This window comes from Meleagris gallopavo, chromosome 1 (genome assembly GCF_000146605.3).
Source record: "Meleagris gallopavo isolate NT-WF06-2002-E0010 breed Aviagen turkey brand Nicholas breeding stock chromosome 1, Turkey_5.1, whole genome shotgun sequence".
NCBI classification, from domain to species: domain Eukaryota; kingdom Metazoa; phylum Chordata; class Aves; order Galliformes; family Phasianidae; genus Meleagris; species Meleagris gallopavo.
Window position 1 is genome coordinate 60,210,903 of NC_015011.2, and position 14,803 is coordinate 60,225,705.

A 14,803-nucleotide genomic window follows, 5' to 3' on the forward strand; every position below is an offset into this window, starting at 1 on the left:
ACCCCAGATGCCAGCAGTCCCCACACTGACCCACTGGTACAGCAGCTCATAGACAGCGGGGCTGTAGGTACCTGATGCCTCGCTGCAGGCCTGGGCTCCAGGAGGGCAGCCAGCTGACATGCCCTTTGTTCAACATTCTCAGGCACTTGGTCATCAGAAAATAAACGAGGAGATCTCTGTGAGATAAGGAAGGACGGAGGAAGTAAATAAACCAGAGGAAAAAAATAAAAAGGCCCCAAAGGAAAGCCAGACAAAAGGTATGAAATTCACATGCAGAGCAGTGAAAGAAGCTCCCCTCTGAAGACTGTTTTCATTTCTATTGTGTACTGGATTACTATTCTAATGAAGTGCTAAATGTTGACCTTCCAGGCCAGGAGAAAAAAACAGCTGAATTAGACATTATTCACAGCTCTCCCACTGCTGCAACAAGCACAGAGCCGCTCTCCGGCACTGCCATCCAAAGAACTCCCACCACTCTACATCAAGATGTGGCTTTATCATGCACAAAGGAACTGATTCACCAACTCATTCCATTACAGTTCTTTTTTTGTCAAGGATTTCCTTTACACATCTAAATCCGCATATATTTGTGTTTCTCAGATCTTCTGCACAGAAACACACATTTTTAGGGTAATGGATTTCAGTTTTCATAAAAAATGAATTAGTCTCCTTAAAGGTGCTGGTAGTATGTAAAAAGAGATTGCTGTACTCACCCACCAACGAGAGGATGGTTAACGAGACTGGCTGGTTGATGCAAAGCATAGCAAAATCAAACTACCACAGAAGTTTCAACGCTGCTTCTGCACTTGTCTGAATTGCCATGTCAACACACCACAGGCACAACATTTCACACCTCTGCTATTCTGGTCCTTCGTATCAGTCTTGCTAACATGGAAAAAAGACCTGGCTTGGGGCCTGCTGTACAGAGCAGGAGTATCACTTGCAACACCACGTAGCCTTCAGCTAATATGTTTGCAGCATTCAAAAGTAAATGGAGCGGGATCTACAAGCGAGTGTGAAGAAACCTCAGGCTTGATCTGTCAAGAAAGCCAGAGTGCTGCTACATGTTGTTAACTGTTCTTCAAAGCAGAACAGAAAACTGGGTTCACACCCAATCAGTGAGAAACACTTTTCCCATTCAAACGCATTAATAATGCTCTCTATTTTCAGCTGCTTTCAGTTCCACCTACTCCTCTCTACTAGATCATTTTCAATAAAACTAGGGCCTATTATAAAGCTGCGGGTTCTGTGTCACTGCAGACACACACTCATTCATTTTCCACTGCCTGTCAGAAAACATTCGGCCCACAAGTGCCTTTTGTGTAGAACGCATTTTAAGTTGTAACAGTTTCATAGCTGGCTATCATTTATGACTTCATTCATTAAAAGCCTTTACTGGAATGTCAATTAATTTGCCAATGTGAATTCAAATCAGCTCGTTCTTTTGAATGCTTCTCTCTCCTTTTCCCATGCTTCTGCATAATACTGAACCACTTAGCCCGTTGAATATTCCATTAATAAGAAGGCTTCAAAGTCTCCATACTACATAATGCCTCATCTTTGGCCTGTAGGAGGCAGGATGGAATGCCAGTTGTTTAACCATCCAGAAAGCAAGCAGCAAACACAATGCAACTGTGTTCGCATGAATTAGCACAAAACATAACTTTTCTTGTTCTGCTACAGCCATAGCATACTCCAATAAAGAGGTGTAAGAGAAAAAGAAGAACGGGAAGAGCTCAAGTGCCAAATATACATGGCAAAATAAAAGCGTATAGCAAACTGTTGATAAAGGCTTGTTAAGCATTTATATAGACATCACACAGAAATAGTCACTCCTAATTGCAGTTGCAGCGTGTTAACAGCAGCATTAGGTAAGTGTGTTTCATTACGTGGTACATCTGCCTCCTGAATTGCACACATCCCATCACACGGCATTGTGTCATCAGCATCCATGCCATTTGTTCATGCTGTTTACCCTTTCCTGTCTGGGACTCTGCTCCCCAGGATATCCAGCATCAGGATCCCTGTATCTCTGCAGGCAACAAATTATGAGCTTAATAACAATCACAGACCAATTTCCTAGTCAAATAGACTTCGTCTTACTTTGTTGATAATGCAAGCAGCAAAGAAGTCATAATGAAAGATAAGTATTTTATTAAGAAGAATATTCTAAAACTGACAATAATAACTTGGCTCCCATAGGGAAGATTTAAGTCTCTATATATTCATATTAACTCATTTAACCACAGTTAGTGCAATAAAGATAGTAAGATACTCAGTACAACTCATATTGTGATGTTAGGTCAAAGGAAGTAAATAAAAGATTAAAAGAAGTGGCAGAAAGACTCCATTAGCAATGCAGAGAGAGAGTTTTTAAACGACATCAGAGTGAGAAGGACAAAGATCCACCTGACTTGTCATGAGGCCTTGGGCCAAGACAACTTCAGAAAAATAAGGGGAAAAAAACCTCTCCAAAGGCAATCCCTCAACTGGCTCTAATGGATTAGCTCTGTAGCACAGGATACATATATTCCTCAGAATTAAAAGGAGGAAGCTTTTTTTTTTTTTATTTTTTTAAGCAAAGAGGCACACAAAAATTTTCCTATGAGACACAACACAGAAAATAGTGAAAGAATAGTTGGACCTCAGCAGCAGTAAATTCTCACGACTGAACTAGGCAAGTGAAAGACAGGACAAACAAAACACTTGGAGAAGAGAGGGAGGGGAGACAACTAAAGGGTCCTCAGTTACTGAAAGCTCCTTTTTTCATATGGAAAATGATTGCCCTATAGTAGGTTGAAAGGTAAATTTTACCACTGCCTTCACTTTTCTATCTGCAAACATGAGGAAAAACTGTTGTTTTCTCATAAAATCTTAAAAAGACTTTGACAAGAGAAAGGCTGCTAGCTATCTAATGATACAGTTCCCCATTACAGTCAATCCAGTTTAGCTGTGGATTTTGCCCATTCTACGCAGATGTGCATCCCTGAACCCTTCCTTGCACCACACTGTCCACAGTGTGCCAAAAATATATATATATATATTTTTTTTTGTTAGGACAGTTTTAAATCAGATCAACAAGCAGCCCTGATTTGTCTTGTGGGTGCACAGTCTGACACAGGAGAGCTGGCAGAGTATGTATGGGTCAGAAAGAAATGACCCTTTTCTACTCTCCTTAAAGGTAACATGCATTTATAGGGTTGATAGGCAAACAGAAAAGAAACATTATCAATCTTTGGGGAAATTTACTTGTGTAATTCCTACTGAATGTATGGGATGTCTCAGGAACTGCAGCTGCCTTTTTAAAACCTAAAGATTAGTTCAAGTTTGATGGAGTGGGATTTATTACTGCAGCAGGAAAAAGAAACAAAAATAGATACAATTGAGGAAGCAGAATGACTGCGTACAACAAACAAACAGGCATTTAAAGATTTCAGGTAATATTTAACTAGAAAGACAACAAATACACGTGTACACACATCTGGCTGCACATGTATATGCTGTGTGCAGAACAAGGCTTACACTGAACCCAAACTAAGACAGATAGAATGCAAAGTCTTGTTGAGACAAAGGACTGAGTGTGGGGGAAACAGAAGGATCAAATCAGGCATACGCAGGGCACAACAACAGTTCAAAAAGTAAACTTGAAAGAGTTTCATGGATAAAAGAGGAAATTCTCAGTCACACTTGTATAAACAAAAAGCAGAGATGGAGAAAACTTGCAGTTTCCATCTCTGAACTACTCCAAAAAGATTTAACTTCTGTGTAGAAAAAAGGAGTTTTTGCTTAGGCAGAAGCAACCCATTGAATTTCTAAGCGCATGTATACACTTTAAGGGGTAGACTTGACCCTTCAATTTCATTTCTACTTTGCTTCAACTCAAAACTGAAGAAGGCTACTGTGATTACCAATTACCCTACATGAAATCCCAGAATCTCCAGTGCGTCAGATAATAGTGAGATAACACTATACAGTGTGTCTAATATAAGAGTTTGATGAAGCCTTATCTACATACGAGAAAAGGAAAATTGGAAATGTATTTATAAATGGGATATCTGGTAATTGATTTAGTCACTTGTACAAGCAGTAATGAAGAGAGAGGGACAGAGCATGCAGAGGGAATCACCTGCAGCCTGGGATACGGTGGAGAGGAAGGTGGAGTGGAAGAAGAGAGCATGATCACTTTTTTGGGGCAGGTCCGCGAACGTTCCTTACTCCTCATCTTTTTTTAAAAAAGAAAAAGAAATAAAAAATCGTAATAATGGTAGGAAGGCTAAGATAACATTTCCATTCATTGACTTTGGGAGGATAGGCCAGAATATGTAAGCTGAGAGATACTGCAATCTTCTGCTCACACCTCTTACTAATGATCTAAAGCCATTACTTTACTGAAGCTGAAAGAGGTAGATTTTTCTCCTGTATTCATGTGATCACGTCTGATTGGCAGAATCTTCTGCAGACAGCCAATAAACATGTAGTTACAGCAATAACCAATCTAAACCAACCATTTCTGACTCACAGACAAATGTACAACTTGGAACTCTCAACAGCGGAATTGGACTGCACTTTTTGCTTCACAAAAAATACTTATTGCTGTGCTCTGCAGAGTTTAAAAATATCCACTGTGTTGACTTAATTAGTCTTGTTTGCAGTTCATTAGCAATATAATTCAGGTCACAGTGCTCTGTTCTCCATCTTCTATGCCTTCTACAGATATTAAACCATCTCAGGTAAATTAAACTGCACTTTGCCATTCTACTAGAACAGAAATACTGCTGCTTTAAAGGCAGTATGTAGACAGCTAGTAATTTGCAGACTGCACAATGCAGATCTGTCCCCATTTTTATACACCAAAAGAACATGCCTTCATAATTCTTTACGTCATTGTTATGGATAATCTTTTAACATATCTTCTGCCTATTCTTTTTACCAGAGCAAATCTGGTAATTGTTGCACTGAAAAAAAAAAAAAAAAAAAGACTTGTGTACCTGGAACCACTGTTAGATAGCCTTTAAAGAAACAGCATGCTGTTTAAAGATATATAGATGTACATTATGGTCCTGACAGTTGAGCTGGCACTAACGTCTTTTGGATGTTCTCTTCCCCTTCAGCAAAAAAGTAAATTCTAATTCAAACAGATGCTACAAACAGCTTAAACTAAGCCACATGACTTTGCACTGAAGTGGATGAGGAACATTTATATGCTCAGCCTTGAAGGTACTAATTTCAAGCAGAAAGGCTGGCAACATTTTTAACCACTACAGCTGTTCGTAGACTGTCATCTAACAACAGCCTAATTTGCATTTCAGATTTCAGTATATTCACAAGGTTGTGTAATTTTCCACAGCAGATCATAATATATAGCATTATATAGGATGTAAGATCCATTCCTGAGCATGCAAATACAAAGATGGCTATAGGAATGAGGAAACAAAAACATATCAACATATTCAAATGAGAAATTAATTAGGAAAAACAGTATTGGTAATGTAAGCTCTCTTCTGCTGAGATTTCAGCTCCAACTGACTGTGGTCATTTCATTCACTACATGCCTTCAAAAATCATAATTATACAGAGCTATTGAGAAGCATTTTTACTGCTGTGCTTCTATCGTATTTCAGGGAAGCACCTCGAAAGAACAAGCATCAGATCTCCAGAGGCAGAAGAGATCCGCATTATACAGCATGTGATTTCTGTCTTACAAGCTACATATCAGATGTCTTTGCACACATCAGTGATTTCAGCTTGTGCATTACACTCTTCTTGTTGTGAGGACATCTCTGAAATAGGCAGAAAACTGCTGAAAACTGTAAGCTGAGGGTCTGGAAAATCAGGACAAGATTCAGTTTAATAGGCTAATTTCCCATACCACATCCAAACAGTCATATATTCTTCTGGATAGACTACATGGCTTCGTGATCCCAGATGCGAAGCTCAAAAAACATGACTGCCCAAACGCAGTGAAAACGGAAAGCAATAGTACACAATATGGAAGATGTTTTTGCACAGCAAGGAGTTAATTTGAGATTAACCACCATACCATAAAACACAATCCAGACTTTTTAAGGGATATTATGATCATATAAAAACTTCCACATATTTCTACTGTGCATGTACACAAACGTTATCTTAATGCATTACTAAATGCTGCTGAGGTGCTCCTAATAGCATGAGCAAGCTTTGACAATACAGATGAACGTTCTCAATGTGCAGTTCAACAAAGATACTGCAGTCCAACTCATGAGGAAAATGCAGGCCACACTGAATGCACAGAAGCAGATTGAAGAGGTTTCTTATGTTTCAAGGTTATGCCTTTGAAAGAGAGATAGCAAGAAAGTCTTGTGATGAAAGTAAAAACTGCTTCAGACTAGATTCTGCCAGGACTTTTAACAGAATTTTGTTGTACCAAGCCACCCCTATCCTAGCTCTGCAATGCACCCAGAGACACTCTGCATTATGATCTGATTGCACTGCTGGTCTGATAACTCTTTTAACTCTAGAGCAAAGCAAGATCTTGGACTTAAACTGATAAGCAAGTACAGCTAAGGAAATTCATCTGTCAGCCATTGGCAGACCATAGCCCAAGGCAGATGCAAATCCTCCACCAAAAAAGGTGGTCCAAGATGCAGGACCAAACCTATCAATCACAGCATAGGAAACTGCCCTTCTCCTAAGAACCCCTTAGGACCTCAACGTCACCCCGCCTGTGGCCAAGAATATTAGGCAGTTAGTTGTTTCCCTCGTCACTACTTCGTCCCCTTGAAAATAGCTTTGCTCCTCTTCAAAAGACTCCTCAGTAGAAGGCTTCCACTATGTGATATACATTATGCGGAGTCACTGAAGGAAGATTCTGCTTCTGAACTCTTGATACCTGCGCCAAACAAGAGAACCCTCTCCCATACCTTCATGAGCAGCTCTTCCTAAATCAGCTCTTTACAGCAAACACAAATGTTTCCTGAAGAGTTTGTCAGGAGCCATACCACTCCATTATAGCATCTCCACAAGACGTACAGGCATCCAGCACCAATTCCACTGCTGGTGATCTGTGTAACTAGTGCTTAATGTTACCGTAGAAGGCTGTTCTAGTACTCTAGTAACACAGTCTCACAGCTATCAGATTCCACATGCCTAAGCAATTAGAATTAGCAATCTCAGCAGTCAGCTGAAGCACTGCTTCAACAACAACTTCCTGCAGGATGGATTTCTGTCCCAACTTAGCAAAACTTGCTATTTGTTTCACTGGATGGCTTCTAGCCTCTCCTGATCTCCCATGAGTCCAGAATAAATAGTTCCAAAGGCTTTTGGATAGAGACAAGTGATGTTCTTCATTTCCCCAAAAGTCCTAAGAAACCTCTGGAATAGGGACATTATGAACTGTTTCTTCGATCCTAATTTTGCAGACTGTGCACCTTGGAGATCCACTTTTACTCTTCTACATTTCACTGTCAGATGAAAACCACTGCAAAATCCAGCATGAAATCTGCACCCTAATCTGCACCAAGAACCAACCATCTTCTGTTGACACAGTAGAGCTCATAAGATTAAGCAAATACTTCAGAAGCAATTATGAATGGAAAAGTACCCAAAGACAGCTGACAATGTCATGTTAAATAAAAAAAAGTTCTTGGAAAGTACAATAATTAAAGTTTTTTTCAAGGATCTGCCCTACATTGCCGTGTACGTGGAGACGGCTATCAATGTTGAGGGAGACCAGAGGACTTTTTTCTCTCCTTTTCAATAAATTGTGTAGTTCCAAACAAGAACAAAACCAAGAATAAACTACTTTTGAGAAGAAAATCATCATCATAAAAATGGAAAACAAAAGTTTGTTCTTTTTGATCATTTGCAAAAGGAAGACAATAAGAACTTCTGTGTTTCATAGTAAAGACTAGATTACAAGACCTTCATAAAGTTTCAACAGTATTTCAAATACAGCTCTCAAGGCTGCAGGGATGGGATCTTCCCCTAGTACAAAATCACAAATCTTAAATCATCTGAACTGAGAAATACAACCAATGCAATTCAGTTTTCCTTTTATTGTAAGGTAGAGGGCACCACCAGCAGTGCTCATCAACTGCACTGGTATTGTACAGCTGTCTACAGTTCCTCTCCACCATTTCTCCCCTATATGGAGATGCACTCTTAAAATCTGAAATCTGTCTTATTCATGGATGATGAGACACTTGAAAATACTCATTTGCTTATAAAGGAAATTTTGAAGAGAAGGTAGAAGAATAAACAAGTCAGGAAAACAAAACACAGTGTCGACATTTTTAAGACAGTCCTAATGACAACAATTCCCCTGCTTTGAGTCTTCTTTGGAAAAATCTTCTAGATGATAGCACTGGAAAGAAATCTTGGCACTGGCCATGACGTGAAGCACTACTTGCACTGAATACCTTAAGCATAAAGTATATCATGAATCCATAAACATGCAGAAAAGTCAGCTTCCAAAGTAGTGTCGTTTTCTTCCTCTTGACTCCATAGTACGCACTGATTAAACTGCAACTAGAAGGAAACAGGTGCTTCTCTAAATTATGACTGCCAGAAAAATATATCTCAGCACTCTCAGAAACAAGAGTGTGATTTTCACAGGGAAAGATGGAAGAAGAGGAAGCAATAAGATAAGTATTCTGTTTGTCTGACAAGACTGATTGTCACAAACTTTACTTTTGAAAGTGTGCTGCTGAAAAAAACCCACAGGTAATGATGAGTCAAAACACACCAGAGAGAAAATAAAATGCTACCTACTGATTTTTCTTCTGTTGATCCATATTCTGTCACTCTGTGTGGCAGAAAGTCTAAAATATACTTAATCTACAGTACTACAGGAATTTGCAACTCAATGAAGACGATAAAGTGGCCAGGAAAGCTGGGTCACAAAGAAAGGGAAACCACAATAACTGAAAAATCTCTTCTAACTGCAGAACATGTAAGATTTCACGTGAATAGAAAAACTAATAACCAATTTTACTTTTTATACTAATGATGAGCTTCAATAATTACAGATTCCACAAGACTTTTAATCTTGCTGGCTGCAATAATTGCCTACATACTCTCTATTATTTTCCACAAGAATAATATAGAAATACCTCAGACAATACAACATCTGCATCTGCAGGCAAAGTTTCTTATGAAGCAACCACTGAAGCCCTAGAAAGCTAGAACAAGCGTAACAGGCAGGCTTTGATTTTATTCATTATAAATTAAACTGTTAAAAATAAGAAACTCACATTAAGAAGATTGGTTTTGCTGGAAAAGGATTGGTTTAAAAAAAAGGACAGTGAGAGCTGGCATTGGGTGCAGGCAACAGATCATATTCATAATCAATTTCTTTACCTGTTTCCACTGGGGTATAGGAGCTAGACGGCCCTGCTCTCGTCTGCTGGATGGTTGATTGTGAACGCGTTCTTGATAAGGCAGGACAGGTTGCTGCATGCAGGTTGCAGGGCGAGTGGGTTGGGAGCAAGGGGGAATGATACAACAGCAACAAAAATTTCAAGAAAGCCAAAGAAATGGGAGATACAATCAGACAGACAAACATTTAAGAAAAAAACAGAGGTAGGGGAGAATTCATTTAGCAAGTCATATATGAAAAGGGAGAAGACATTTAAAAAAAAAAAAAGGAGGGGGAAATGCACTTTTTTTTGGACCTGCCCTTTGTTTTCATTCTTTCTTCAATTCAGCCTGGTTATTCAAGACAGCATGCAGCGGCTAAGGAAACATTTTTCTGGTAAACAGTAGGATAAATGTCACCATTTTGAGATTATGCTGTTGCTACTAACAGTGGTATGCAATGTAGCATATGTATACCTAAATTCAACTTAAAGTAGTTAGATAAGGTCCCATTCACAATCTGGCCACAGCAGCTCAGAGTTTGACACAAGCTATTAAGATGAAGTAACCATTACAGCAAGAACTCAGGCATTTAAACCATACTGAGCCTTATACTGCTGACGCTGCACTGCTAGCAGTATCGTGGAGTGACTCAACATAACTTCAGATATGACTACCTTGCAGTTGCAGTAGTTCAGATATTTTACTGAATAACCAGCAGTCTTCAGAAAGCCTCATTTGAATTGATATAAACATTCTGATTGTGAAGAACCTCCCAGGTATTTACCTGCTATGCTTATGTACAGATAGAAAACTTAATCACAGTCACAAGCATAAACACATGAATGAAAATGTTCAATTTAGAAACTAAATTAGAATTCTTAAAGGTTAGAAATGGGATTTTCCTGGACAGCTTTTCCATCAGCAATAGCAGTTATAAAAAAAAACCTAATTACTTGTAAGATATTTTTGAAAGAGATTATAAAACATCATACTGGCAGTAACAAGGAAGTGGACTTTCATTATGAAGTTCACTATCTCATACTCCTAAATTTAATTTTTCTCTATTGAATAACCTTCACTCCTCCCTAGGAGAGCCTTTGCAGTAGAAGGGCACCACTAGCATCCAGTCCTGAGGAATGCATGTTATTACTCACAATTTTCTGTCATGATTACAAAATACTAGGATTTATTGACCATCTCCTACCTGTCTTCGTAATGTTGAGGATTGTACCGGTGCATTCTCCTCAAACTTGGCCAGTAGCTGGGTTGCCATGGACTTGACTTTGTTCTGATTCCCAATGGCAGCATCAATTCTCCTCTCTGTCAGGGCACTCACCAATGTAGGTCTTTCTTCTCTGTAGCTTCGAGGAATGTCCTCCTATCAGTCAGTGAGATCAACATTTAACAAGTACATCCGAATCACCTTTTCCACTCTTCCTCTTTGCTGTACTAGGGTTCTACGCTGTAGAAAACAAACCTGCCACTCTGCATTTAAAAGCTCGCATTTTAATTTTTTTGGCATGTCATCAAAAGCTCTGATAAACTTTTCTCATTATTCCAACCTTACTTGATACATTTACCTACCAAAGAACACCAAACACCCTCAGAAATCCACTGACATAAAGCAAATGGTTATCACCACAACTTCACAGACAGTTCCAAGTATTAAATTTTAGCTCACTTATACCTGTTTGGCTATAAGCACTTGATTTGAAGGACTACTTTGTGGAGCATACTGGATATGTATGCATTTTGCACTACCTGAGACTACAGCTCAAATATGAATGAAACTTCCGATTCCTGAATGACTTTACTAAATGAAGTTTTATTCTTGGTGCACTCATCAAATCAAAGTAAATTGCAGTAAAAATAGAATATGAAGGAAATGCAGCTTAGATTATAGATTTCATTTCTAGTATACTCTCTAAACATCAATAAAGTATTTTCCCTACAAATAGAACAAAGAATAAACTTTGAAGAATAATTTTAATTTAGAAATTCTCAAATAAGGCCTATATGGTTATAAAACATAAAAGGATTGAAATGAGAACGAAGAATGTACCATATATATTTTTCTCCTTTACACCTTCCTCATTGTAATACTTACATCCTCAGATTGGCTGGTTTTCCTCCTCTTTCCTGCACCGTCCAATTCCTTTTCTTTTTTGTCCTGAAAATAGAGGGAGGAGGAATGAAAACAAGGATAAAGACTCTCATATATTTCTGGCCCGAGGTAAATGTCATCAGTGCACTTAAGCTTTGCAACACAACTAATTAATTCTCTAAGGTCATTCTCCATCTGTTTAAGGAAAGGGTTTGTTGTTGCTTCTTCTGTTTGATTTTGTTTGTTTGTTTTTCTCTTTATTTTCCTTGGGGATTTCTAGCATTCATATTGGAAAGTCTACCTGATTGAAGTATATCCCCAAATTCTTCTAAAAATCTAGGATTTTAAGACTGAAGTATACCACAAACTGAGAATGCACATTACCAATGTAATTCTGCAATTATAAAGGTCATGTATTGTCAAGAGCTGATGAACATCTGGTTTTCAGTAGATACATGGCAGACAGAAAGACATATTCATTTCTAGTACCACCTACTTGGACAGCAGCCTAGCAAATACAAGACTTATCAGGCCTGTGGTATGGTTACCTTTGGAGTGCGTTTCCGAGATATACTTTGTCCCAATTTACTGAGAAAAGAGATTGGAGATTTGGTACTGGCAATTAGGGCGGCCTTTTCTTCTGCATTCAGATCCACGCTATCTGTAAGAAGAAATCGGAGAAGGAATGCCAAGAAATTATTTCTGAAGTGCTGTTATTAAATACATAACATAATGCTTTTTTCATTTTGCCAAAATCAATTCTCCCTCTAGGTTTTGTAACGATTCAGAGTACTGTGTTTGTTCACTTTCATATTTGAAGAGCATCATCATCAGTATTAATAAAATGAGTTCAGAGTTTTGGAAATAATACCTAATCAATAACTCGCTATATTTTTTAAAGGCTATTAAACACATCTTTTTTTCACCAGAATTATATACTTGAATATCTTAGGACACTATAAGATCATCAATAACAAACAAACAAACAAACAAATTACTGCATTATTAAGAGTTAGAGATGGACAATTTTTGCTTCTGTAAGGCAATTACATTCTTCAGTTATAATCTGTCTTTCATTCTTGCCTCTCATTGGTCTGGAATTACTCTCACCATTCATGGGTGGTAAATAATAGCTATAAACCTTGGCCAGAATTTTGAAATTACCTACTAAAAAATTACTAACAAGGCATCTCACATTAGTGAAGACTGATGAACCCCTAATAACAACAAGAAAGCAGAGAAGTTGCCTAGTAGTGCTGAAGTGATTTTAAACTTTTGAGAACATTAGTTTGAATGTATTAATTCCTCGTTTTGTTCCTGATATTGCTAACATGGTTAGCAGCAAAAACGATATCAACAATAAGAAGGTAACTTTTTGTTACATAGTTAGTGAGTAACAAGTTATACGCTCATGTGGAAAAAGCATGAAAATAACACATATTCATTATGCAGCTGTCTTTAAAGATCATACACCTGCACCAAATTCCTTACCACTAGAAGGGATGGTGTCTTTGAACATCTCATAGAACTGCGTGAGGTACATCACCATTGAGAGTTTATCTGGTTCCCCGACAGATGCCATTTCCTTTCCAGTCATAATGGGAGATATTCCAAACTCTTTTTCAGCAATGTCAAAGGCCAGCTGGTTATTCTTCTCCACATTGTGTTCATCCAAAGAATCAAAGTCTCTGCAACAGGCAGGAAGAGGGTATGCAATGAATCAAGTGGAAAACAGTCTTCTGAAAGGATTCAGGTGCTGTTTTTTTAAAATCTCTCAAATTTACTTGCCAATAAATTATTTTGTATTGTAGAGTTGATGAACTTTGCTCAAACTTTCTCTTTTTTTAATTGTTACTCTTTTAATAAACCTATTTTTTTTTCCCCTTTTAAGGACCTACTGGTACCTCTGCCAGCAAGTGTTTTCCCATTCTAGAATGGGGTAGCTATTTTACCCACTACAAAGTTTACAGGTGCAACCTCCCTGTTCAGACAGTGAGTCACTACTTCTATAAGGGGCAGCCTCAACTTTAAAAAGTGTTACTGTCAAAAAGGAGATTATGAAGGCCTGTGTAGAGACTTGTTCACTAGAAATTTAACTCAACCCATCAACTATTCCTGACTAATTCCACAGAGAGAAGAGTTTTTCTGACAATAAAGCATTCTAGTCTGTACCAATTTGAACTTTCATTCTGTCAAATCATCCATAAAGGAAAATGACAACATGTTTACCTTCATATTCATTAAGCTATTACAACCTTCCACTCCGCTGGTGAATCACTTGTACATTAGCTTCCATCAAACTTAACTGAATTCATTTCAGTCCATTTCTTCATTAGTCACAAATGCATTGCCTCAGTCTCAGTAGTACTGGTTTGAAATAAAACTACTGTTCTGCCCTCCCCAAATCTTCAAAAGAGCAAATTACTTACATTAAGTCTGGGCGGTATCTGTGGATAATGGCACACAAAGCTAAGCCACTTTTCCATGACATCGTGAGATCTGTCACATTTACACCAGCATACCCGTCTGTCTGCCTCTGGCACCAACTGAGCAATTTACTAGAGCGAGCTACAGACTCTGTAAGAAATCATGCTGTTAAGTAGAAATTCACAAAATCTCTTTTCTGAATTCTAGCTACATCATAAAAAATAGAAATCAACAAATAAAACTTTCACGTAAAGGATAAGCTCCTTCTACAACGGGAAGCATGGGACAAAACTACTGTTATTTTTTTAAAGACTATCACATCTAATTTAGATGCAAGAAAGGATTTTTCAGTCGCTAAAAAGTATTTACCAAAGTTATAACTTGACATATAATTCACCCTAAAAAAGCCCAAGTAATTATAAAAAAAATTACAAATGCTTGTTTTAAATATGACCTAAAGATTAAAGAGTAGTACAATATTCTCTGAAGCCCAGATACAGTATTTCCAATGGAAGAACTGCAAAAGTACTTTTGCAACTCTTTCTTTTCTATTGAAAGTTTTCCATTAGAAGTACTGACCTATTTTGACCTTGCCTTACTGCAAGATCTGACAAGATTACAGCCTAAAGGGATATGGTTGCAGGCCAAAGAACATATCCAAAGACTACGTAGATTTTGAGCAGTGAAAGGAAGCTCAGTAGCAAAGCGCTATTGAGGGAGTCCCCAAACACTATCTGGACAGAATAATGCAAGTAAAGTGATGTTTCACTTAATTAAGCTATGAGATGAGATTAACTAAAGAAAAGTATGACCATGAAAGACTGTAATAGATATACCTTCTGTTATTTTTATTAGAATTTTAGGTTTATGATTAGAGTGAATTCAGAATAGCCTTCTGCACTTTAAGTATGGATATTGTTAAAGGATAAAAGA

At 37.9% G+C, this 14,803-nt stretch overlaps 1 protein-coding gene across 1 annotated transcript in view; it reads right to left on the bottom strand.

Annotated features, from left to right (window-relative positions):
* Positions 1–14,803, bottom strand: part of LOC100548226 (protein-methionine sulfoxide oxidase mical3a) — a 42,952-nt gene that overhangs the window by 16,248 nt on the left and 11,901 nt on the right. The window contains exons 11-19 of the mRNA XM_010713945.3: positions 13,873–14,020; positions 12,935–13,131; positions 11,992–12,104; positions 11,447–11,509; positions 10,544–10,717; positions 9,340–9,432; positions 4,127–4,222; positions 1,976–2,032; positions 72–176 (exon numbers count right to left, since the gene is read on the bottom strand). Of these exons, the coding sequence (XP_010712247.1) occupies positions 72–176; positions 1,976–2,032; positions 4,127–4,222; positions 9,340–9,432; positions 10,544–10,717; positions 11,447–11,509; positions 11,992–12,104; positions 12,935–13,131; positions 13,873–14,020 (1,046 nt within the window). The remainder of the gene's footprint in view (positions 1–71; positions 177–1,975; positions 2,033–4,126; positions 4,223–9,339; positions 9,433–10,543; positions 10,718–11,446; positions 11,510–11,991; positions 12,105–12,934; positions 13,132–13,872; positions 14,021–14,803) is intronic.